The sequence below is a fragment of the Odontesthes bonariensis genome, chromosome 16 (assembly GCF_027942865.1).
Source record: "Odontesthes bonariensis isolate fOdoBon6 chromosome 16, fOdoBon6.hap1, whole genome shotgun sequence".
NCBI classification, from domain to species: domain Eukaryota; kingdom Metazoa; phylum Chordata; class Actinopteri; order Atheriniformes; family Atherinopsidae; genus Odontesthes; species Odontesthes bonariensis.
Genome location: NC_134521.1, coordinates 14,632,006 through 14,655,103, shown reverse-complemented (window position 1 = coordinate 14,655,103; position 23,098 = coordinate 14,632,006). Strand labels below are relative to the sequence as shown.

The 23,098-nt window shown below is 40.1% G+C and overlaps 1 protein-coding gene across 1 annotated transcript in view; it reads left to right on the top strand.

The window, feature by feature from the left end:
- LOC142401937 (uncharacterized) overlaps positions 1-23,098 on the top strand; it is a 37,222-nt gene that overhangs the window by 8,426 nt on the left and 5,698 nt on the right. The window contains exons 2-5 of the mRNA XM_075487388.1: positions 6,085-8,165; positions 8,427-8,729; positions 10,687-10,949; positions 14,492-14,556. Of these exons, the coding sequence (XP_075343503.1) occupies positions 6,101-8,165; positions 8,427-8,729; positions 10,687-10,949; positions 14,492-14,556 (2,696 nt within the window). The 5' untranslated portion in view covers positions 6,085-6,100. The remainder of the gene's footprint in view (positions 1-6,084; positions 8,166-8,426; positions 8,730-10,686; positions 10,950-14,491; positions 14,557-23,098) is intronic.

Sequence of the window (23,098 nt, the reverse complement as noted above, 5' to 3'; positions counted from 1 at the left end):
TGTTTTTTTGTTTGTTTTTTAACTTTAGATATTCATATCTGATCATGGGCATGAATTTGCATTTGCTTTTCCAGTCCATGATCCATCCTGTCACATTCAGTTGCTCACTGTGTCAAAAAAGGTTCAGGTGTGCTGGATACTGCGTGGATCAGTTAGGAGCTCATAACTTTTTCATAATCTACAGTTAGCCTAATATGCAGGGGTACTGGTGTGCATGCGTTGTCAAAATAAAAATGCACAAAGGTTAATATGGAAGGACACTCTTTTGCGTACCAATAATTTCACACAGTTAATGTTCATATGTGAAAGATTAGGCTCTTCATACATCAATGGTAAGATAGCCATTATGACAAATGTGTTCATGTTAAAAGTTAGTTGTTAATCATCTAATGTAATGCTAACTTTTAGTCTCAGTTAAGTGGGTGCATTAGAATGTTAGCAAAGTTAAACCAACCAGCAAATAGATTAGCTTTAGTTATGCTACAGTGAATTGAACTAGCGTTAGCTTAATGTCACATTTGTCTCCAGGTTTAGGAGTTTTGAACGTTCGTCACATCTCAATTAAATAAAAAGCAAGTGCAAATCATGACTGTCAGATTTTCGCCTCTCATCCCTAACACACACCAACTTGCCTAAGGTGACAACAGAGACTTTAGCCCCAAAGCCAGCTGTTGACTTGTGGATGCAGACAGCGAATAGCACACTCAATCAAGAAGAAAGAAGTGGTCCTACATCATCATTGACCATGTTTCAAAGAAAGGAAGATGGTGAAGAGAGAGGTCAGGAGAACAGTGACAATGACGGCTTGTAAAATAACCAAGCTGTGTAAAAGTGAGCACCAAGCACCATTTTTAGGTGCTCTCTTGAGAACCAGACCAAAAAGGTTATGCGCACCCCGACTAACATGTGTTCATCATGTGATATATCATGTGATTTAGTTATTAGTTATGAGCTGTCATGTTGTAGGCAGATACTACAAGGAGAGGACTGAGCATTAAAGATTGTCTGATGGTCCTGAGTCAATACCACATTGATTTTGGCCATTAAAATGATGTAGGAGTTTCTTTTTCAGCTATCTCATAGTCAGCACTAAGCCAGTTCAGTTTGGTCTGTCTTCTTCTGCTCAATGTTGTGTGAGTGATTTTTTTTTTTTTTTTTCTCTTTTTTGGCTGCCACCTCAGAGGCAATCTGGTATCTGGCAGCTTAAACTCTTAACAAGTAGTCAACAATGAAATGGTGTCAAATCACAAAACAAGTCAGTTCTTTGATCACACCAGTAACAGTTTTCTGAATTGACAAGCATCAGACAGCCCGGCAGCTTTCCAAGTGAAGCAGACTGAGGAGGATGTAAACACACAACAACACTTATGATTTCACATAAACACAGCGCAGTCAGGACTACTTTTGTGAAAATGATGATTCTATTCATGTGCCAGAATAGTCGCAGCAATCATATAGTATTTAATCATTGGTGACATGACTCAGTAGGAACCGTGTAACAAGTGAATCATAATTAATGGGAAGAAACTGTGAAATGGTAATGTGTCCTTAGCCTGTTGTATTTTAAAGGGCAGTGTCCTTATGACGTCATAGAAACTGTGACACATGAATAATAAAATGTTTAGGAAGAAACCATCCATTCATCCATCCATTTTTTTATACCAGCATAATCCAATTCAGGGTCGCAGGGGGGCTGGATCTTATCCCAGCTGTCATTGGGCGAGGGGCGGGGTATACCCTGGACAGGTCGCCAATCCATCACAGAAGCCCCAAACCATGTATTTTGTAATGTGTAGCTCTAAGCACTTATAGTGATTCCAACGGTAACCATGTATCTTTATGTCCTAATCATTTTTGAGAAAGAAAGTAAAAAAAAGGAATTAAGTGAAAAAGTTTTGGTGGGCTGGTTGTCGAGCTGTGGTTTCTTTCCGAGTCGTTGGATGCCTCCATCTGCCCCTTCATAGCTCCTTATAAGCACTTGCGGCAAAAATCAACAATTTGGAAAGTGGACATTGTCATGTAGCAAGACGTCAAATGTCGATATTATGATGTAGTGAGATGGCAAGCGTCAAAGTCTTCATGTACCAAAACGTTGCAGTGTTGAATGTTATATTATCATATAGTCTAAATTAAGCTGCATCTCTGTTGGAAAATAAGCAAAGAAAACATAGTTATGGTAAAATTTTTGAGTCTTCACTGTGAGAAGCTACACTTTGTGCTAAGGATCAACATAGCTATTACACATTCTATGGTGGGATCGGGTTGGTTCTGGGGCCTCCCTGCCATTCTAATGTAGTGTAAATGTAGAATGCCTGAGGCAGAGAAATCAGCAGCAAAGACCCCACCCCCCCGTCAGAGTACAGAATAGAGCAGCATCAATGACAAGCTTGGCAGAGATTCAATTTGAAAAGGATGATTTAGGGTGGTGGTGAGCTATAAAATGGCTTTAAGAGGAAGGAGCCAAGGTATGCAGGCAAAAGCGCTCTGTATGGGATTTACCTAATGAATGTGTAGGGGGCGGCCCCTGATGGATCATCTAATTTGTTGACTGCCTGCCTGAACTATCTGCATGGTTAATTAGATTAAGTGCAGTTTTGATTAACCTCCTAATCTACAGTTACCATATCTTTCGACAATCTCATACTGGGCTGCCTTTAAATCCTGTTAAATTTGTGGATCAGTAAATTAATAGTAACAAATTTTTCTCTATTGACACTACTAAATGCAAAAAAAATAAGAAGAAAAAGAAAAAACAATTAGTTTTGGAACCACTGATTTAATGATAATATATTGTGTTTTATGAGTTTATCTTTTTTATGTATATTCTTAATTCAATTCAATTCATTTTTATTTATATAGCGCCAAATACAACAAATGTCATCTCAAGGCACTTAATTAACAGAGTACCAATGAAAATCATTTAGATGATTAGATTTTAAAAGAACTATGTTTTCCTCATAAATGTAGTGCAGTAGAAGCACATTAACTTTAAATAATTAGGTAGTACAATATCTTAGTAAATATATGCTGGATACAATCATTCAGAGGAGTTTGTAACATTGGCAGAGACACAACACACTAAAGCAAATATAGAAAATATAAAAAGATATTCTTCAGCATCTTCGCCAGTAGAGTTTATATTAATTAATAAGATTCAGATTCATATTTGACTGAAACTTCATCAAACAGTCCCAGATGAAATGACAAACCAGATCACTGTAACCATCAGAGGTTGTAACGCTCCTGAAGTAGTGCTTGACTATAGTAGCAGCAGTATAGTAGTATAGTAGTTGTGTTTATCGGATTAATTTGTCATTTCCTTGTGCTGTGAAATAGTGTGTCAATGTTGTTAAGTGTGTTAAAAAGAGTAAAATCATCACTGGTGTATTTTGAGTATTTTCTTACTCTCTCTGTGACTCAAACTATAATTGTGGGTGAGTGGAAATGCCAGTGGCCAGCCTGCACTTTCTGTCTCACACTGCGTGTGTGACAGAAAAGTGATCAGAGTGATAGTGACTTCCACCATGATAAAACTGGGTCAATGTAACCCCCACCCCCTCCACCACAGGCAATGCTGAAAAAGGAAAAAAAAAGGATGAGGATACCATCACCAGACTCTGTGTGTGGATATAAGCATGGGGACACTGGAGCGTGGTGTGCTTTCTCGAAGGGTTGGTAACTGTGTTGTGTTGGGACTGAAGGCATCCAAAGACTGTTTTGACATGTTCCTTCCTCCCCTGTAGTGTGTGGTTTGCAGAGTCACGTTATAATATGTCCCCCTGTATTTTATCTCTACCCACTTTTGTTTCTGTCAGCCAATGTTGTCTGGTCCTCCTAGTGGTCTCCCACTCCCTGAGGGATTTGTTTAAAGTAAACATAAAAATCCACCCTGACAGATACTGTTTAAAACAGATATATATAATGTGCCTCATTTCAAACCTCTAGAAATTGACTGCTTCCCAGTTCAATGGAAGTGAGGATGCCTGAAAATACAATTTTACTGCTCTGTGCTCAATATAAAGTAGCTTAAATAAACAAAGCAATGTGAGGTATTTCGTTAAGTTGCTAATGGTTGAAAGACTAAATCTAAATAATATCCCTCAGGGCAAATAAAAATGTCTCTTTATTTTAACTGTTAAAACAAGACTAAAAATTTACTGCCATCGTTATCATCATAATATCAGCATGCTAACATGTTTGCAATTGTTTTGCTAGCATGCTAATGCAAGTATGTTCATCATCGTAAATACAAACAGCCTATTAGTTTGACAGACTGCACACTTCCATGGCTATTGTAAAATTATTCACATTTCTTCTACACTGGAGAGCTAATAACTCTTTTAAACAAAAACTCTCTACATTGTTAGCTAAACTGAACTTATTGCTAATATTAGCATGCTAACGACTGAACACCACTACCACCCAAAGTACAAAACTGCTGGATGGCAAAATGGAAATCAAAGCACTTTGTCATCCAAACATCACAGACTGATTTAATTTGACAGCATGTGTAGGGGCGGATTTTCATCTTAACAACAGTAATATTCCATTGTAATGTTCAAGAGAAGTCCTATAATGACTGTAGCATAAGAATATCAAAGCCAAACACACACAGTAATTGTAGCAACCTGTTATTTGTAATATTAACCCTAGAGACAAATCAGAATATGCTTGTTTTTTTTATTACAAAGTGCAATATTTAAGTTACACTGAGGTAACTCTTTTTGCTGTCTTATGATGTGAACATATCCTTTCCAGCTCCGTTGTGTATGTGGTGACCTGTTTATACCGCGGCCTGTACAATTGCTTGTTTCTTGGTCACAATGGCTTGTTGTAATTGGTCCAAAGGATTTGGTTAATTTGGTTTATACCAGAGGCCGGATGAACAGGCTGGATGGATGAGGGCAGGAAGTGTTTCATTTCAGATAATCACATGGCTCTGCAGTAAACAGTCTTTAAAGTGAAGAATTCCTCTGAGCCATTTGCTGTGAGTCACCGTGTTGTTTTGCTATGACAATGCAGTGCACAAACAGCAATGCAAGTAGATTTTTTATGTCCCAAGCCACACAAGCTGATAAACAATAAATTACCCACACCATACACACATACTGTAGAAATGTAGTTAAAACACAAGCGTTGCCTTTCAGGAATTTTGTAGGGGTTGACATGAAAAGTTCATCCATGTATTACAGTATATTTAGCTATTTTTAACATCAGCCATGACTTGGTTTGGCATATTATTTCACTTGAATGCTCTTGTAAAGAATGATGACTCCTCAGAGGAATGAAGGTTGTTGCAGCTCATTTCATGTGGCTTTGGGAGCTGAGCTTTTAAGAAGCCCTACTCCCATCAGGATTAGCTGGGATTATGTGCTGCTAACAGCAAACAGGTACACACTCATGCACCTTCAGATATTACTGGGAATCAATTTAGATTTTAAATGTCACATTCATGTAAACACAGATGAGGATCAACTGTCTTGCAAATGGCCGCGGTGTAATCAGGCACAGACTGTGGGGTGGATGTTTAAATGGATGTTTAAATGGATTCAACAAAAGTAAGCACTACCGTGATGTCCATTCCAGTCAAACATGCACCTCAGTGGATATTGTCTTTGTTGAGTTTCATCCTCTATTCTAGCCAGTTTGAAGGAGAAATGTGTGACACATGTTAGAGACCGAAACCAAGATGTTACAACACTGGTTGTTTTTGTATTAGCACTTGGTATGTTTTGTTAAGCTAAAGACACCTTAGAAGTGACTTGCAAAACATCTTAATTTCTTGTGAACATGTGTCCTTCCTCGTAAGGAGAATTTGGAGTTTTACTTTACATTTCACAATTGACACAATTGACTATTATTTATTTAAAAGAAATTACTTTCAATTTCTAATATAGCTACAGTAGGAAAAAACAACTATGCTCGCAATTATGTCACTATTTAGTCAATAACTTTTGTGAGCATGTTAGGTTTGTATCTAAAATAAAGATACGTAAAGTGTGCTCCATATTTTCAGTGCATGTTACTTAACAGTAATTTTCTGACAGCTCTTTTTCTGTGTCTCTCCTCTTCTTCATTGGACAGCTTTGCATAAACCCAGATGCCTCCCCTCCCTCTTGACGAGCGTATAGTGGTTATTCAGCGCCCTAAAAACATAGCCCTATGTGAGGCTTCCCCACAAACCGTCCCGCAGCACTCCTCTCATATAACAATTTCTTCCAATGGACATATTCCAAACCCTCCGCATCTCCACCCGTCTCAGTCACATTATTCACCTTCTTATAAATCTCTGAGTGTGGAATGCAAGCGCAGGTCCTCACGAGTGCAGAAATTCAAGGACGAGCCACAGGTCATCCCAGCAGGTGTCAGACCCATCCCAAGCCACTGCCATAGCAATGGCATAGTGACTCTTGCCCCACGACTGCCCTCCCACACACATACAATAGATATCAAGGTATCAGTGGACAAAGGAGGACGGGGATTATTCAGCAACTCATTAGGGCGTAATGGAAATGTAAAAGGTGGCAGAGGGAAAAGTGTCTCTTCCCAACTGGATCAAGGACAGTGTGAGACAAAAACTGGAAGTACAGGGAGGCCGGGTGGAACTGAGCACAAGTCACAGCGAATCCGTCAGCTGTCATCTTCCCCTGGAGGGGTCCTACAGTTTGTCCCCGCTCAGGCACAGCAGCATAAGTTCAGGGGTGAAAAGGAGGAAGACAACACAAGTTTTTATAACAGAAGTCAGAGACACAAAAAGAATTCCAAACTGGGAACTGTCCATCAAAGCCATAATAGCCAGAGTCTACCCTACCACCACAACTCCGTCCCTGTGCCCCATGCTGCCATCCTAAACTCCAATTATCCCTCTTCCCCTCCCTCCCAATCCACCCATGTTCCAGTCTCATTTCAGCAGTTCAGCCAGCCCCACCCACCTCGCACGAGGGATCACCGCCCTCATATTCTTCATGGTCTTTCCCTCTCGCCTTGCTCCTCCCATGTCGGAGGGTTCCCCAGCCCTGACCATACCTGCACCATCGATTGTACACATCCATTCATCTGTGGCTGCTGGAGGTTGGTAAGATGCCGGGGATGTAAGGGGGACTCTTCGAGCTTCCAAGGAGGTGGTGGAAGTTCGTCCACCTCATTTTCCTGTGGTCACAATGCTGGAGCAGTGAAGAGAGGAAGTAAAGAAATGGGCCTGAGAAATCTGGGTGGGTGTCTCTCCACCGCCTCCACCTCCAACACCTCTTCGACTAACAGCACTGCATCTGACTGTCAGGCACGCTTGTTTAAGCCTCTCCACTGTGCATCCTGCTCCGGTGAGGCTGGAAATTTTGAGAGTCCTGCTATCCTTCGCAAAAGACTGGTCGGAGGATGCCTGCCCTGCACTCCTCTGTCCTCTTCTGCCCCCCTAAGGGCAATACAGAGCTGCGTGACAGGCTGCAATCCCAAAGCCTCTCAAACAGGCAGTTCCACCTGCAGCTATTGCAGCAGCGACCCTATAGTGGTGACATTCAACCCTCGCAGAGGCAAACCCCCGGGAAGAGGCATCGGACCAGCTCATCAAACAGCTATGTTCCAAGATGATGATGACTACAGTGTGCGTACCATCTGGCCTGAAGAACTGGCCAAGAAGATGACCCACTCTAAAGCTCAAAAGAACAACTGTACCGGGATGGGAGTCGGAGTTGGGAAAACCTGTGCAAGCCAGGCCCAGAATGGCAGTAACGGAACAGGCCTTGTCCATTTGGACTGTCAAAACCTTCAGGAATACGCACAGATGCATTATACAGACCACGCTGGCCGACGGCGTCTTCAGCAGGGCAAAATGGCTGCCCTTGATTTTGTAGGCAGTAGGTTGGGATCTGGGTATGACGACGGCCGCAGTTCGCTGAAAAGGCTTCTGAATAAAGCAGAAGATGTAGGAAATATCGATGGTCCAGAGCAAGATGAAGATGTAGCATATCCCCAATCCCCCTCTCCCCGCTCTGTGTCCCCATCGTCACCTGTATCCTTTTCCCCTCCACCCTCCGCCCCTAGCACACTCATCAAGCCCAAACCGTGGCAGAGAGACAGGGAAGGAGGACACTCTCTACCATCAGCTCAGTCCCTTCACCTGGCCTTGAACTCCCTGAACAGAGAGCAAGATGAGGAGAACAACAGAAGTAAGAAAATCTTACAATTCATCTGAGTGCAGCAGATTAAAAGCACATGAATCTCTACTATAATCACTGACATAAACCCGGGTTTTTAATGTCCAATCAATCTATGATGTAGCAAAAATGTAAAAAAAAATCCTTGAAAATGCTTCATAATAGTTAATCCCTTTCCTTGACTTGTTAAAAAATATTGCATTGATTTACACAAGCATGGATACACTTTCATGCGAGTAATGAGAAACTACTAATTTCCACTTCTTTTTCCAGTGCGCCTCTCTCTTCCGCTTTCCTCCTCGTTGCCAGCTTCTCTGTCTGATGAAACTGCGATGACTCCCGATGCTGAGAATGCTGTAATCAGTCCGATCCTGCCTTTCCTGTTTCTGGGGAACGAGAGAGACGCCCAGGACCTGGACCTGCTGCTGCGCCTCAACATTGGCTACGTAGTCAATGTGACCACACACCTGCCCCTCTACCATGTCAACTCTGGCCTGCGCTACAAAAGACTCCCAGCCACCGACAACAGCAAGCAAAACCTCCGACAGTACTTTGAGGAGGTTTTTGAGTTTATTGGTGAGAGCCCCACAGCTGTTCCTCTGATGTGCATTTGCATGTATATCATGTAAGCCAAATTAGGTTATCAGCTAATACTAGGTACAGTAGCTGGGTTTCCATTCACTAGTGAAGCAAATCTAAAGCGTGCGGAAAGCAGCAAAAATAATAAAATGAACATTTTGACTAACTCATGCACATGAGTTAGTGTTTACATTATATATACATTATATACATAATATACACTGTCCTATTTTTATTTCGATACATTTCAAATTCCATAAACCTGTTTAAAGTGAATAAACTAGGCTGTTTATTCACTGTTTATTCCGTGCCTCCATTGTTGAGGCGGCCGACCGGAGCTGTGGCCCTAAGGTGGTCGGTGCCTGTCGTGGCGGCAATCCCCAAACCCGCTGGTGGACACCAGTGGTGAGGGAAGCCGTCAAGCTGAAGAAGGAGTCCTATCGGGCCTTTTTGGCCAGTGGGACTCTGGAAGCAGCTGATGGGTACCGACAGGCCAAGCGGAACGCGGCCTCAGCGGTTGCTGAGGCCGCATTCTTGGGCGTGGGAGGAGTTCGGGGAGGCCATGGAGAATGATTTCCGGACGGCCTCGAAGAGTTTCTGGTCCACCATCCGGCGGCTCGGGGGGGGGGGGGCGGTTCACCGTCAACACCGTGTATGGTGAGGGCGGGGCTCTGCTGACCTCAACAAGGGACGTCGTGAGTTGGTGGGGGGAATACTTCGAGGGCCTCCTCAATCTTACCGACACGCCTTCCAATGAGGAAGCAGAGTTGGGGAGCTCGGACGTGGGGCCTCCCATTTCTGGGGCTGAGGTTGCCGAGGTGGTCAAAAAACTCCTCGGTGGCAAGGCCCCGGGGGTGTATGAGGTTCACCTACCCTCACCTATGGTCACAAGCTGTGGGTAGTGACCGAAAGAACGAGATCGCGAATACAAGCGGCCGAAATGAGTTTCCTCCGCAGGGTGTCTGGGCTCTCCCTTAGAGATAGGGTGAGAAACTCGGTCATCCAGGAGGGGCTCAGAGTAGAACCGCTGCTCCTCCGCATCGAGAGGAGTCAGATGAGGTGGCTCGGGCATCTGGTGAGAATGCCTCCTGGACGCCTCCCCGGTGAGGTGTTCCGGGCCCGTCCCACTGGGAGGAGGCCCCGGGGAAGACCCAGGACACGTTGGAGAGACTATGTTTCTCGGCTGGCCTGGGAACGCGAAAAGTTGCTTCCGTCATGTTTTATTTGACATTTTGTAAATCCCATTGAGTTCTATTGAAGACTGGATGTTCGTTGATATTACTCCGCCATCAAGTGGTGTGGAGTATAGCAAGTCAGATTCAACTGCTGAGCGGAAGTTTATCCACGGCTGTGAGGTGGCTAAGAAAATAGTGCGAGCATGAACGAGCTGCCAAATAAAACACGACAGAAGCAACTTTTCGCAACGAAATTTGATATGGATTACCAGTGCACACCAGTAACCACTCCGGTGAGTTGATGATTTTGAAAACGGACGTTTATGGTGCTTTTACGGACCTTTTTGGACATGCACATGACTTGCTATTCTGAAGCAGGTTGAGATGAATCAAAATTAGGCAAATACCGGAAACAGCAGTAAACATCAAAAAAGCGGTGAGGGGGGTTCTAAAACATTGCAGACGACTCATAAAAGAGGCTTAATGTTGAAAATACCGCAGTTATCCTTTAAGTTGTTGCTGTTTCAAACTTTTGTTTTGTGTTTTTATGTGGAAAAAATCGGATCAAGTGTTGGAAGGGAAAGATAGCTACTCAAGCATGGATGTGCGCATGTTTTGGTTGTATACGGGTTTAATTATTTGTTTATAATGCAATGCTACCTGTCGATGGAGTCATGTTAGTTAAATGTATGTCTGTTGTAAGTTTTATTGATCTGTCTAAGAAGGGTTCACAGCTTAAAGCACAATTGAGCTAATCTGTTTGCTGTTCTCATCCACAGAAGAGGCATATCAGAGTGGACAGGGAGTGTTGGTGCACTGCCAGGCAGGCGTGTCCCGTTCTGCAACCATTGTCATCGCCTACCTGATGAAGCACACCCTCATGACAATGACAGATGCCTACAAATACGTACGGAGCCGACGCCCCGTGGTGTCGCCCAATCTAAACTTTATGGGCCAGCTTTTGGAGTTCGAAAGGGACCTCAACTCTGGGGTGACTCCTCGAATCTTGATGCCTAAACTTAACGGTGTGGAGACGCAGGTGTGAGAGAGGTCAAGGGTCAGGAGTGTGTAGCATTACTGAAGGTGAAGAAGAATAAATCTAGAAATTAGAATGAGAGAAAGAGTGCAGCACATTTGAAAGGAGAGATACAATGAGAAATAGAACACCTGGAAAATGTTGGTGTGTTTGGCAGTTAATGCACTTTTAATACTGTGAAACATGAGACAAAGGACTAAATGGTTCATTTGTTAAAGTAGTAATTATTGATCTTCATCCAGTATACTGTTTATAAGATCATGTGCCAATATTTTGTATAGCTCTAATTAATTCAGATATCTCTTTACCTCCTCTTTTTTGTTCCCCTTGTTTACATTCACAGAAAAGGTGACTTTGTTGCCATACATCATAACTGCATGCAGAACATGAATGCAACAATGGAAAGGTTCATTTCTTATCCTTTATCCGCATCACCACTCTAGCAGCAAACAGGTCATTACGATGCACTTTACTTCCCACGCATTCGATTTATTATCACCCACCGAAAATATAGAAAAGACTTCAATTACTGCTCTTGGTCATTTTTTTCTTGTTGTTGTTTTTTTTCTATGGCAAATGGTTTTATTTTGGTGAATTAGGTAGCAGAATGGCCAAGGCGAAGTACTACAGAGCTGTTCTCCATGTTAATTCAAGAGCAGGTTAGCACACAGTGTTAATGTGAACTGTTGAATATGCAGGTAACATAATGCAAAAAAAAGCTCATTATAAAGGTATTTACAGTACATTAAACCACAAATCAGCTTCCTTTTTTTTTCATACACACTATGATTAAAGTACATTTGACCAGAGGTGTGGGTTGCCAGGATTTGTCCTGCTGTTATGATGTGTTTTAAACCCTGTTCAAACTGTTTTGGTTTGTTTGTTTTCAAATGGTTAATTTTCTATGATGTAGCAAGCTCGATCTGTAGCGTGAATCAGCCCTTTAGTGCTTAAATTTAATAGAGTACATGGTTGTATCGATTACTGTTAAGAAGCGACCTTTAACATCCTTCTTAACTTCTCTGGATGTGATTTTTTTTTTTTTTTTTCCATATTTAAAGGACTTACTTCAATAACGTAACTCTTAACTTGTGACTTGACTGGTTTATGGCAGTTTAGATGTGTTACTTCTCAAATGAAGAGCATGGAGCTAATTTGGAACCGTCTTTTTCCACAGGCGGTGACGTTTTAGCTTAGTGGCTCAGATTGGTATTATTATTTTCTAATATCCATTCTTTTGCCTTATAGTCCATACTGACCTTCTTATTCTTGTTTCTCATGACTATGCATTGTCTTCATTATGAAGATTTTAGTTTAATTAGAGAAGGTTACTTGATTCACTGTGATCTCTTTTTCACCGTAACTGAGATTCAAGTGTGAGTCTAGTTTCACACACCTCACATTGCAGTCCCTGTACAGCTATCCTGCAGAAAGAATCAGAAGTGGACAGAACACAGACTCATGTGAAGTATAGCATTTTTAATAGTGAGGTTTTACTTAACAGGATCATAATAAAAACTCATCTGGTCTTAAATGATGTGAATGCAACCTCAGATGAACAACAACACAGTCATATTACATAGATATAACAAAAAATAGTGTAAAAACAAAAATTACATCCCATGATTTTGTAAGTTGAACATATTTTAACAGTAAAAATCTTGCAAATTTGTTTTCTGTATGATATTATTAATCTCTCACAGCGCTTTGGAAGAATTTTTATCCACTCTTCTTCACCGCGTTGCTTCAGTTCATTGAGGTTTGCAGCATTGGTTTATGCACAGCTCTCTTAAGGTCCCACCACAGCATTTCAGTCAGGCTGAGGTCTGGACTCTGACTGGACCATTGCAACACCTCGATTGTTTTCTTCTTCAGACATTCTGTTGTAGATCTGTTGCTGTTTCAGCCAAGCTTTAGCTGTCAGACAGATGGCCTCATATTTGGCACTTGAATTGTTTACAGAGGAGTTTATGGTGGACTCAATGACTGCAAAGTGTTCAGGTCCAATATTTGCTGTGTTTGGTTTTCTCCAAACGTGCTGCTGTGCATTATGACCAAACATCTCCACATTGTTCCAGAAATCTTGTGGTTTGTTCAGATGTAACTTTACAAACCTAAGCTGTGCTGCCATGTTCTTTTTAGAGAGAAGAGGCTTCCCCTGCAACCCTTCTAAACAAGCTTTCTTCTGTCTTTAAAAAAATTGCCAAAACCTCCTCTTTTATACTTTATTTTGATCATTTATCCGATTAGCAGCACCTGGCTACTTACTTTCCTAATTCCTATGGAAGCAGTAATGATGTACTAAGTATTTCACACCCTTCCTCTACATTTTGGCTTAGTTTTTGTTAAATAAATAATGACACTGTGTAAGATGTGAAATGTTGTTGTTCATCTGAGGCTCCATTTACCTGATTTTAAGAGCTGGTGAGGACCAGATCATTTCTGATTACATCCTGACAAGTAAAACATAGATCTCAAAGAGGGTGTACTCTCATTCTCACATGATTGTAAGTGGATGCAGAAAGAGTCGGGGAAATTTGCCTTCATAAAGTATCTTAGCATAAAATAATTACAAAATTTCTCTCCTCACAAGTGACTAATAAGCATTCAGTCACTTGATTCAAAGGATCAGAGCTGATTAGAGCTGCTGTTTTCTATTCTGCAAGCTAACAGAGGCGTTATTTTGCACTTTTCTAAAGTGATAACACACACACATTTTTGATAATGTAATGTTAATGTATACAGTCATTTTGGAAGTATCAGCTGTGAAGTAGTATCAAGTTTAACTTACTTGTAAAGAATAATTGAATTCAAATAGGCAAGGGTATAGGACGTGGGGGCATGTGTTCTTTTTAGACTTATTTAATTTAATGGACATCCTCCATTGGTTGTGGAACCAATCTCAACACAACATAATGAAATCTAGTGTGGTGGGGTTTTGTTTTAATTGCTAGCGCTGAAAGATGGAGGGATTTTGCAGACTTCCTCAATTATTTAAACAAAAGATCACTTGAGAACACATGGGCTTAAAAGAGGTAAAGGCGTTTTGTATTCAGAGAAATCCAAACAAAATTAGATGTAAAGTAGTTCATTGAACTGAGATGCAGCAAAGTCCTGTTAATTCCTGTAATACTTGTTGCCCCTTTTCCACCCGTTTTTCACAAAATGCCCTGATTCCGCTTCTGAAAACCAAAATGCCTTCAGATTAGCCTTGTGTAACTTGGTCCTCAATTGCTGTCAAGACTTGGTGATATGTTGGGTTTATTTTCTGGTTAGATAACTTTGATATAGGCTTTATATTTTTGTACAATCAAACTTATTTATGTTGTGTATTTTATTAGTTTTTTTTGTTTTGTTATTATTACATGACTCTTTTTTTTATGTATGAAAAGCCATCTGGACAGAAAGACACTCTCCTTCTCTGCTATGACACTATGGATCTTCAGTTGGGCTCCGTGGTGCAGTCGTACACTTCAGCTGTCATCAGGCCTTGGTAAAAGAAGGTCAACATGCCGTACTCCTGTTTTTACCTCTTGCCTTTCTTTCAGCTGGAGATCCTTCAGCCAAACATGCTTTCCACCCCTCCTTGTCTCTCTAGCTCAGCTCACAGAAGGTTGGAGTGTTAAACTTTGAGGAGGACCTGTTGCTAAAGCTCCTTGAATTTTATACGGACTTTATATGCAAAATGGCTGCCGGAGCAGTTTCTTTAATGCCATGCTGTGTGGACTTGCTGCGCAGTTAAGTCATTGCTGACCTCAGACGTTTGTACTCGAAAGACACTTTGAAGGAAACTTGTCTTTAATTTACATGAACTGTAGGGCCAGTGTGTGTGTGTGTGTGTGTGTGTGTGTGTGTGTGTGTGTGTGTGTGTACAAATCCTCGGTTTGTGTCTTGCATTTGAAAAGAGGAGAGTTGTTAGATGTTGTGTGTATGATAACTTTTAGAGAACATTGTATATCTGTGCATTGCTTACTCGTGGGAACTCATTTATTCCTGTTTGTATTTTACTGCTCATTTTTAAACACGTGTTATTTCCTGTACCAAATATTGAATTTAAGGAGATGGATTCAAAGGAATGATGTTGAGATAACTCAAGAAAAAAGCAGACCACCTCCTTCCTTCTTTACGGGGGTAAGAACTCTTCAGGTATGACTATCGTAGTAATGCTGTGCTGTTTCGCTGTCCCACCTCCTCCAGAGACCCAAAAACTCATATTATCTAACCTGTGATGCTCTTCTGTCGTACCTCCCCTTTTCATAATTGATTGATTCTCTTAAGCAAATGTAATATTTTCATATTGTAATATCTTGTCCTTGTATTTAGACGTTTTTACCTTAATGTACCGACTATACTCGTCATAATTCTTTGAGGTGCACTGTGACAAATACAATGCTGCTATATCACCAAGACTTTGATTCTGTTCGTCAGATTTAGCAGATGGCAAATGCTGAATAATGCTTAATGTGACTGAAAGTGGGCTTTCTGCTTTAATAGCTTAGATTCATTTAATTGTGCTGCCTTGGTGCGATTTGTTCACCTCAGAGTGCACAAGGATGTGTAGCTGCACACGTGGGTCTTCCTTTATAAGCATGACAGAAAGCGAAGAGAGTCAAGTGGAGCTGTAAGAATTTCCATCTCACGCTCGCTGTGTTGCTATTTTTCACAACACTATTATCGTCCGCAGATATTGTCCATGTTCAATGACTTTTTTGACAAAAGAGATGAAGACTGTTTTAATATCAGCATTTATCCAAATAGAATATGACGGAAAAAAAATAAAACTGTGGAGAAAAATTACACAATTCTCTCAAACTTTCTCTCTCTCAAAGTTTTGACAAGATTTGTATCACTTGTTTCAAAGGATGATAAAGTGCGGACGTGTAGCTGCGATGCTCACCTGCTCCTTGTATGTGTGGTTTGAAATTTAATTTCTATGAAAAGGACGTAAACACACGATTGGTCAGTCCTGTACTGAAAGACTGCGAACTTCCAGATGGTTTCCAAAAACTTTTGGTCAGGCACTCGTGATCCAGTGAGTGCAGTGGATGATTTGACAAATTTGAAAAAAATATGGTGCTATCTACAAGTCAATGTTTCTCTATCTTAGATTTGGGATATCAAACACCTTCTAAACAATATCATTACTGTGATTACATTAGAACTTCGCTTAAAGCATCTATGTGCTCCCACTGCCAGGAGGTCTGTGGACTGTCAGACTTATTTTTATCAAACAAATGTAAAACATGCGTTTGAAGCGAAGTACACATGAACAATGGGTATTTTTAAAAACAGTTTTTTTCCTCTCTCGTTTCACCAAATAAACAACATGTAACAAAAAAGGACAGATCGACACATATTCTGACACTAAACCCTGGAGATAATGGCACACAATCTTGACTTCACGAGCAGGAACTCCCAGTTTCCCCATCCACACATAAACGTTAGTCAGAGTCAGAGAAAATGCCCATCCTGGAAGGCGTCTTCAAAAATATTCTGTTGCTGTTCTCAAAACTGCATTTGCATGTGGATGATTGGCGCAAACACAAGGAAACATTCGTGGCTATCAAAACACCCGCGTTTGTGTAGGTTTCAACACAATCTTTAAGCAGCCTTGAGGCATTATTGTCTTCACTTACAACTACTCTGCAGACAATTTACATGACTGAGAGGTTTATCTTCTGATCGCTGTGGGAAATATTAATGAGTGGAGCCCTTCAAATACTTTATTTCGCCATATCAAAAGCAAAAAGTCAAAGATACTCTGTTGTGCATCATGACTAAAAACTAGCAGAAGGCAGAATCTGAAATAAAATATTTCATGGAAACAAAGCTATGAAAAATAACTACTGATTATGTTTTCTCTATAAACTAATCAGTTATTTAACTAATTGTTTTGGCTCCATACAGTATTTTTTAGTTATCTTATACCATGCTTAGGTTATTATGAAATAGACTAAGCTGAGGAAATGAATATGTGACAAGATTTCAGTAAAACAGACAAAGGAATAATCCCACATGCGTAACATAAAGAAAGATGAATTAGCTGCTTCTTATGTTTTAGTGTTTTTATTTACGGTAAACTGCCTCAAGCTTCCGAAAATTTAAAATATGTTGGAATCTGTTTTAATTTGCTTGCTCATACTAAGTATGTTTTTGACATGCAAGTGTACAAAAAAATCATCTATAACTCACAGTTATAGCACAAAAATATATGCACAGTCAAGTGGTTGCTTACTGAAGTATTCTTCAAAGAATTTGTAGCTTGAAAGCCAGTGTCAGGATTATTAGTTTTTTAATATCCCATTTATTCGGGAAATCCCAGAGGAAGTTTGAGGTTTACAAAGTAACTAACAGAAAAGGTTCTCACATGTAAATGTGGATGTAAATGATCAGAAAAGTGTTGAAGTGTGATTGCCTTGGCTTTGCTTCCCTCCCTGCACGGAGTCTTCCTCCCATCCATGCAGAAGAGTTCTCCAACACACTGGCTGCGTGAGGAGGTTTGAAAACAAGGCCCGGTATGTCACAGAAGTGCTCTCCGGATAGCAGCTGCTGACTAACTAAGTTCAGACATGCACAGTTGCTTCGATTTCTCACGTTTGATTTGCAGCAGCTTTGATTAACCTGGCACCTGTGTTGGTGACATGAGTGAAGCTTCCCCCATCAAGTGATTCAACTTTTGTCTTGCCTCTTATGTTGGCTATAGCTGAATATAATAATGTTACCATAATAGCATCCTAATGTGTGCAGTACAAAACCTGATGGCTGGATTGTGAAGTTGTTCTCCATGTTCGTTTTTAGTAAACAAACTGGAACCGGCTCTTTTAATAATAAAAACAAACTGAGAAATAATTTTGCGTGTGTGTCTTGGGTTGATTTATTACTTTTGTGTCTGTGTGTGAGAGTGTGAGTTCACTGAAAGCTCTGGTGGGCTCGCTCAGTCAACTGATCACCAGCACTCTCTGAATGAAGTTAGTAGTGTTTGGAAAGTATTGAGCAGTCGTGTTACTGTCAATACAAATTGCAACTGATGATTCAGATGATCATCTGCTTTGCTCATCATCATTACATAAGGCTGGTTTGGGATCACAGTGGTGAGATGAGGCACCATGGGGCAGATCAATCAGAGACAGAGAGGTTAAAACAAAATCATCATCTGCCTGCAGTAACTACTTCAAACAGCTCTACTGTACTATTTGTGTTGGTATGTGAGGACAAGGTTTATACAACCCCAAATCAAAAAAAAAGTTGAGATGTTAATAAAAAACAATGCAATCATTTCCATATCTCATAATCCAATAATTGTATTCAAGACAGAAGAGAGAACATATCAAAATGTTGACAGTGAGACATTTTTCTTTTTAATGAAAAACATCTCAAAGAAGCTGGGACAAGTCCATGTCACTCTAAAACCTGTATATACCTTCCAGTATTGATGGTGCCCATCCAGATGTGCATGTTGCCAGTTCAATAGGCACTAATGCAGCCCCATACTATCAGAGATGCAGGCTTTTGAGCTGACCGCTGATAACAAGCTGGACGGTCCCTCTCTTCTTTAGTCTGGAAGACGTGACGGCCATGATTCCCAAAGAGACTTCCAAATTTTGCCTCGTCTGACCACAGAACAGTTTTCCACTTTGCCTCAGTCCATTTAAATGAGCTTTGGTCCAGAGAAGACGGCAGTGTTTCTGGATCATGTTCACATGTGGCCTCTTCTTTGCATGATAGAGCTTTAACCTGCATCTGTGGTTGGCACGGTGAACTGTGTTCACAAGGATTACTGGAAGTGTTCCTGAGCCCATGCAGTGATTTCCATGACAGAAACATGCATGTTTTAATGAAGTGCTGCCTTTAGGGCCTGAAGATCACAGGCAGTCAGTATTGATTTCAGCTGTGTCCCTTGTCCACAGAGATGTCTCCAATGCTCTGAATCTTTTTGCAGATTGCTGAACGGCTGCACATCTTTATGTCTGAGACCCTGACTCTCTTAGATGCTCTTTTCATACCCGGTCATGTTATTGATCTGTTACCAATTAACCTCATAATTTACAACCTGTTCCTCCAGCTGTTTCCTTTACGTACCAATCACTTTTCCAGCCTTTTATTGCCCTGTCCCAATGTTGCTGCCATCAAATATTTAATATTATTCACAATATTTTTCATTCAATAGTCAAATGGATCACTTTCACCATTTGACATGTTTTCTATATTATGTTGCGAATAAAATATTAGTTTATAAGATTTACTAATCATTGGCTTCTGTTTTATTTGCATTTTAGTCAGCGTCCCAACTTTTGGGGAATTGGAGTTCTATATAGCTCAGCTTATGGACAATAACTTGTCACTCTTAGTATAGTATATGGTCCTCTAATCAATACATTTTATTGCAGTCATAAATCAAAATTGACATCTGCCATCATCAGTCTGCTGGAAGATCAAAGAGCAGACATGTTACAGGATAGCTCATCGGTCATCGGTGCATTAGAGACTTTAGCACGTAACTCAGTGGTTATATTAGAGAATGTTTGACAGTTTTTAAAAGTCAAAGAGGCCATGTCCGATATTCTGCTGAATATGCAGATGGAGCAGCTCTTTTAAAGAGCCTCAAGTCATCTACCAGTAATGCTCACCCAGATAATGCATCAAGCAATTTGTTTTTCAATATCAATGCTAAAGCTACTGGTGAACTTGAAACACATCAAGCATTTCAGCCCCATCATGGAATCAATGGCCCAAATGGCTTAAAATGAAAATCTTTTACCCACATTGTTTCAATATTCATCGACCACAACCTGGAGGCACAGAACTGTGCTGCGTGTCGCATGGAATCAAATAAAAAAGAGTCAGCAACGCATTGAGCAGGTTCTGCAAGTTTTAGTTCAAACTGCACCGTGTTTGGAAGGGCAGCGATTATCCAACACAGGTAAATCTGATTTCATTCATTTCATAATCATACAAATTTTTTACAACTGCCTAATTTATATTGTTTGTTTGTTTTCACAGATTAAAATTGACTTTCTTATCCAAGTGCATGAGGTGAAAGTGCGGTTGTTTCTCAGCTTTGACGTCTCAAGACTCAGAGGTCCCGGTGTGCCACATAGGTAATTAAGTTCAGCTTAATTAGGATCAGTTAATTAACTAAAAAGAAATACAAGAAAACTCAATTATTCTCGATATATTTGGCACACTGAAAACTGTGATATCTTTTAATGAGTTAAATAAATCTATGTTCCCTTAAATTAACATCTTAAGCTGATTCTTTTCCTATCTAAGTCATTTTCTTCACACAACTCATTTGTGCCAATATGTGCCAATAATATGCAGTCATGATGTATCACACTGTCTAATTACAACAGAGAAACACCTGCAGAGGTGAAAGAGGAGCGCTCTGGGACCATCTGGTGAACATTTTGGACACTACCCTTACAGCCATGTCCTGGTTTGTACCTGCTGCTTCTGTTCCTCAGAGTATGTGCCAGGAAATGTGCTAAAAACGTGCACATGTACTCACAGTATCACAGCGGCCCTAACATTACAGGCAATGTTGCCAAGTCTCTGCTGAATCAAAATGTGGGTTTACACCTCAGATGTCCTACCTGAAGCTAATTCTGAATTTGCAGCAGTGGATCACCCGCTCTGTAAAAAGACACATTGTTTCTGAAAAATGACCTAAAAAGCTGTGTTACATGTGAAGATCGACAAAAAACAGACAACATGTGTTTCTCTGTGAGATATATAAATAATATATAAACAAGTGATGTAAAGGGGCAGTCAGGGACTGTGGGCATTGTTGTTGTTTAGAGTGTCTTTGTTGTCATTTTGTTTCATTGCGGTGATTTTGCTAGTTTCTGTGGATGTCTGGTGGTGGTTGTTTTGTGTCTCTGGGGAAAATAATCCTCCAAAAAATTTCTATTTATGAAGAATAGGTCTCTTGATCCAACTCTCACACATCTAAGTTATTCTGTACGTAATGCCATTTTGATAACTAATTCAATAGCGTTTAAAAGTTTAGGTTCACTTGATTCACACAAATTTTATGCTTGTCTGTTTTCCTTGTTGTGCATAGAACCTTTCTCCCCTCTGTTTCTTCTAAATTAAGATTTATATGATCAGACCTTTCACGATTTGAGTCTGTATTGCACCTGAAATGAAGCTGTCGGCTCATGACAGATCAGGCTTGCCAGGATCATCCAGCAGATGGAGTCCTAAAACTGTAACCACGGCTCATCTATAAGACTCCATCGCTGTTGGCTCTTGTATAGTCCATCTGCAACAAGGTAATCAACACTAATATCAGTCATTTCTACATCATAAAGACAAAAAACCCTGAGTTCTAATTAAAAGTGTGACCTGTGTGCAGGTTTTAACTCTCTGATGTTTAGAACCAAACTGCAAAGCTTAAAGTTCAGAAGGAAGAATGGGACTGATTTTATTTGTATCTTAAGCATGCACAAATAGATTGTTTGGATTTTTTCTTCCCTTCTCTTTTTATACAGAGAAGAGTTGAGCAAAATGAGTCAGTGGGTGGAAACTGTACACTTTTAGTGTTATATTGCGACTGATTTTGGACTCATCATTTCTGCCAGACTGTAAAAATAAAAAGGGAAGCACATGGGAGGAGTGATGAACACAGAATGTCTTTTAAAAAGCGTTTTTTTACTGTCTAAGTAAAATTTTTGCATATCAGATGTAATATATGTAATTACAGCTGCTACATCAAGGCTATTGTTGGTGATTTGTATTAAAAACATGCAAAACATCTGGCTAAATATCTGTCTTAAGTGGTAAGCAAGCTTTTTAAGGATTCTTATTTAGTCATTTGTATATCCATTCATTTGTTTGTTCATTTATCTATTTTATCATTTGCTTCCTTGCTTGTTTTTTTATTCGTTTAAAAGCAGCTATGCCAGTTTTATACTCAATTTTTTTACTTATGACTAAAACGTTCATTAGTTTCTGTGACATTTATTTAGTGTTTTAGTTTCATCCATCAAAATTAATTTTTTCGGGCAGATTACAACTTTCACGTTCCACAAATTGTTTCAGAAAAGCAACAAATCAAAGATATTTTAATCTAAACTTAATTTGTTTTGTTCTATGTTGTTTGATTTAGCTTTAAGAATGGATTATTCAGGTGATCTCTATAAGAGGTCATTTTTTTAGTTTTTGATAACATTAGTTTTATTCAGATTCAAAGATGCTTAGTTTAAACGCAGGCAAATTAAAACTAACTTTAAGAAGCCATATTTTTGAGAACGATTTCCTTCTGATTATCTGAATCTCTAGGAAACATCTTTAAGTTTGGTAAGAGACGTTTATTGTTCTTAAGCCTCGTTCTCCCTTATCTTGAGGGCCACATAAGTAAGATTTTTTTTCCCCTCAATTCCTGACAAAATTCCTGATTAATTAGAAAAACAGCACAAAATATAAACATTTTTGGTGAGCTACACACATACATATTTCCGTTTTCAAAGGACTATACTTGTAGTTTAATGGACATTCAGTCGTTTCTTTACATCTATGTATTAATGTATGTTTGAATATTTTTAAGTCCAATGCTCATTACCTACAGACACTTGTACGGCAAGCAGGAGGGACAACCGTCCTATGACTGATGGTCGCTATGACTGAGAGCCCTCCTGTAATTTTGTCAAAGCCACCAAGAATGAAAGAAAGAGTGAAATGCTCTAAGAAAGAAGTCTACTTGTTTGCTTCAACAGCTCAGGCTGTTGGCAGAAGTCTTTAAGTCTGAAAGGGATTTTCTGAAGGCTGAAGTGCATGTGCTAAAGAACCATCTCAGCTGTGTGGTCACAAAGTACAAGCTGTTTGAGATCAGTTTGGAAAGTCTCAGGGACTGAGTTCAAGTCTTTACCAGGTTCCATTTTTAAGGCCAAAACTAAAAGAAAAAAAAGAGACAAAAGCATCAAGAAAGACCAAACTACTGTCAAGAAGAACAGCTCTGTCTGTTAGAGAGCAGGTTCCACTCAATTTTTCTCAGTCTTCAAATTTTGAAACCAACAAGTCAGAGACTTTATTTGGATACGGAGCATGAGACAGAACAGTCCCAACCCAACACGAAGCAGCTGAACAAGACAGTTGATTAGCAAAGCTGCTTCACAGGAAACATGTTGGAAATCTAAAAGGTAGTGTCTGTAGTC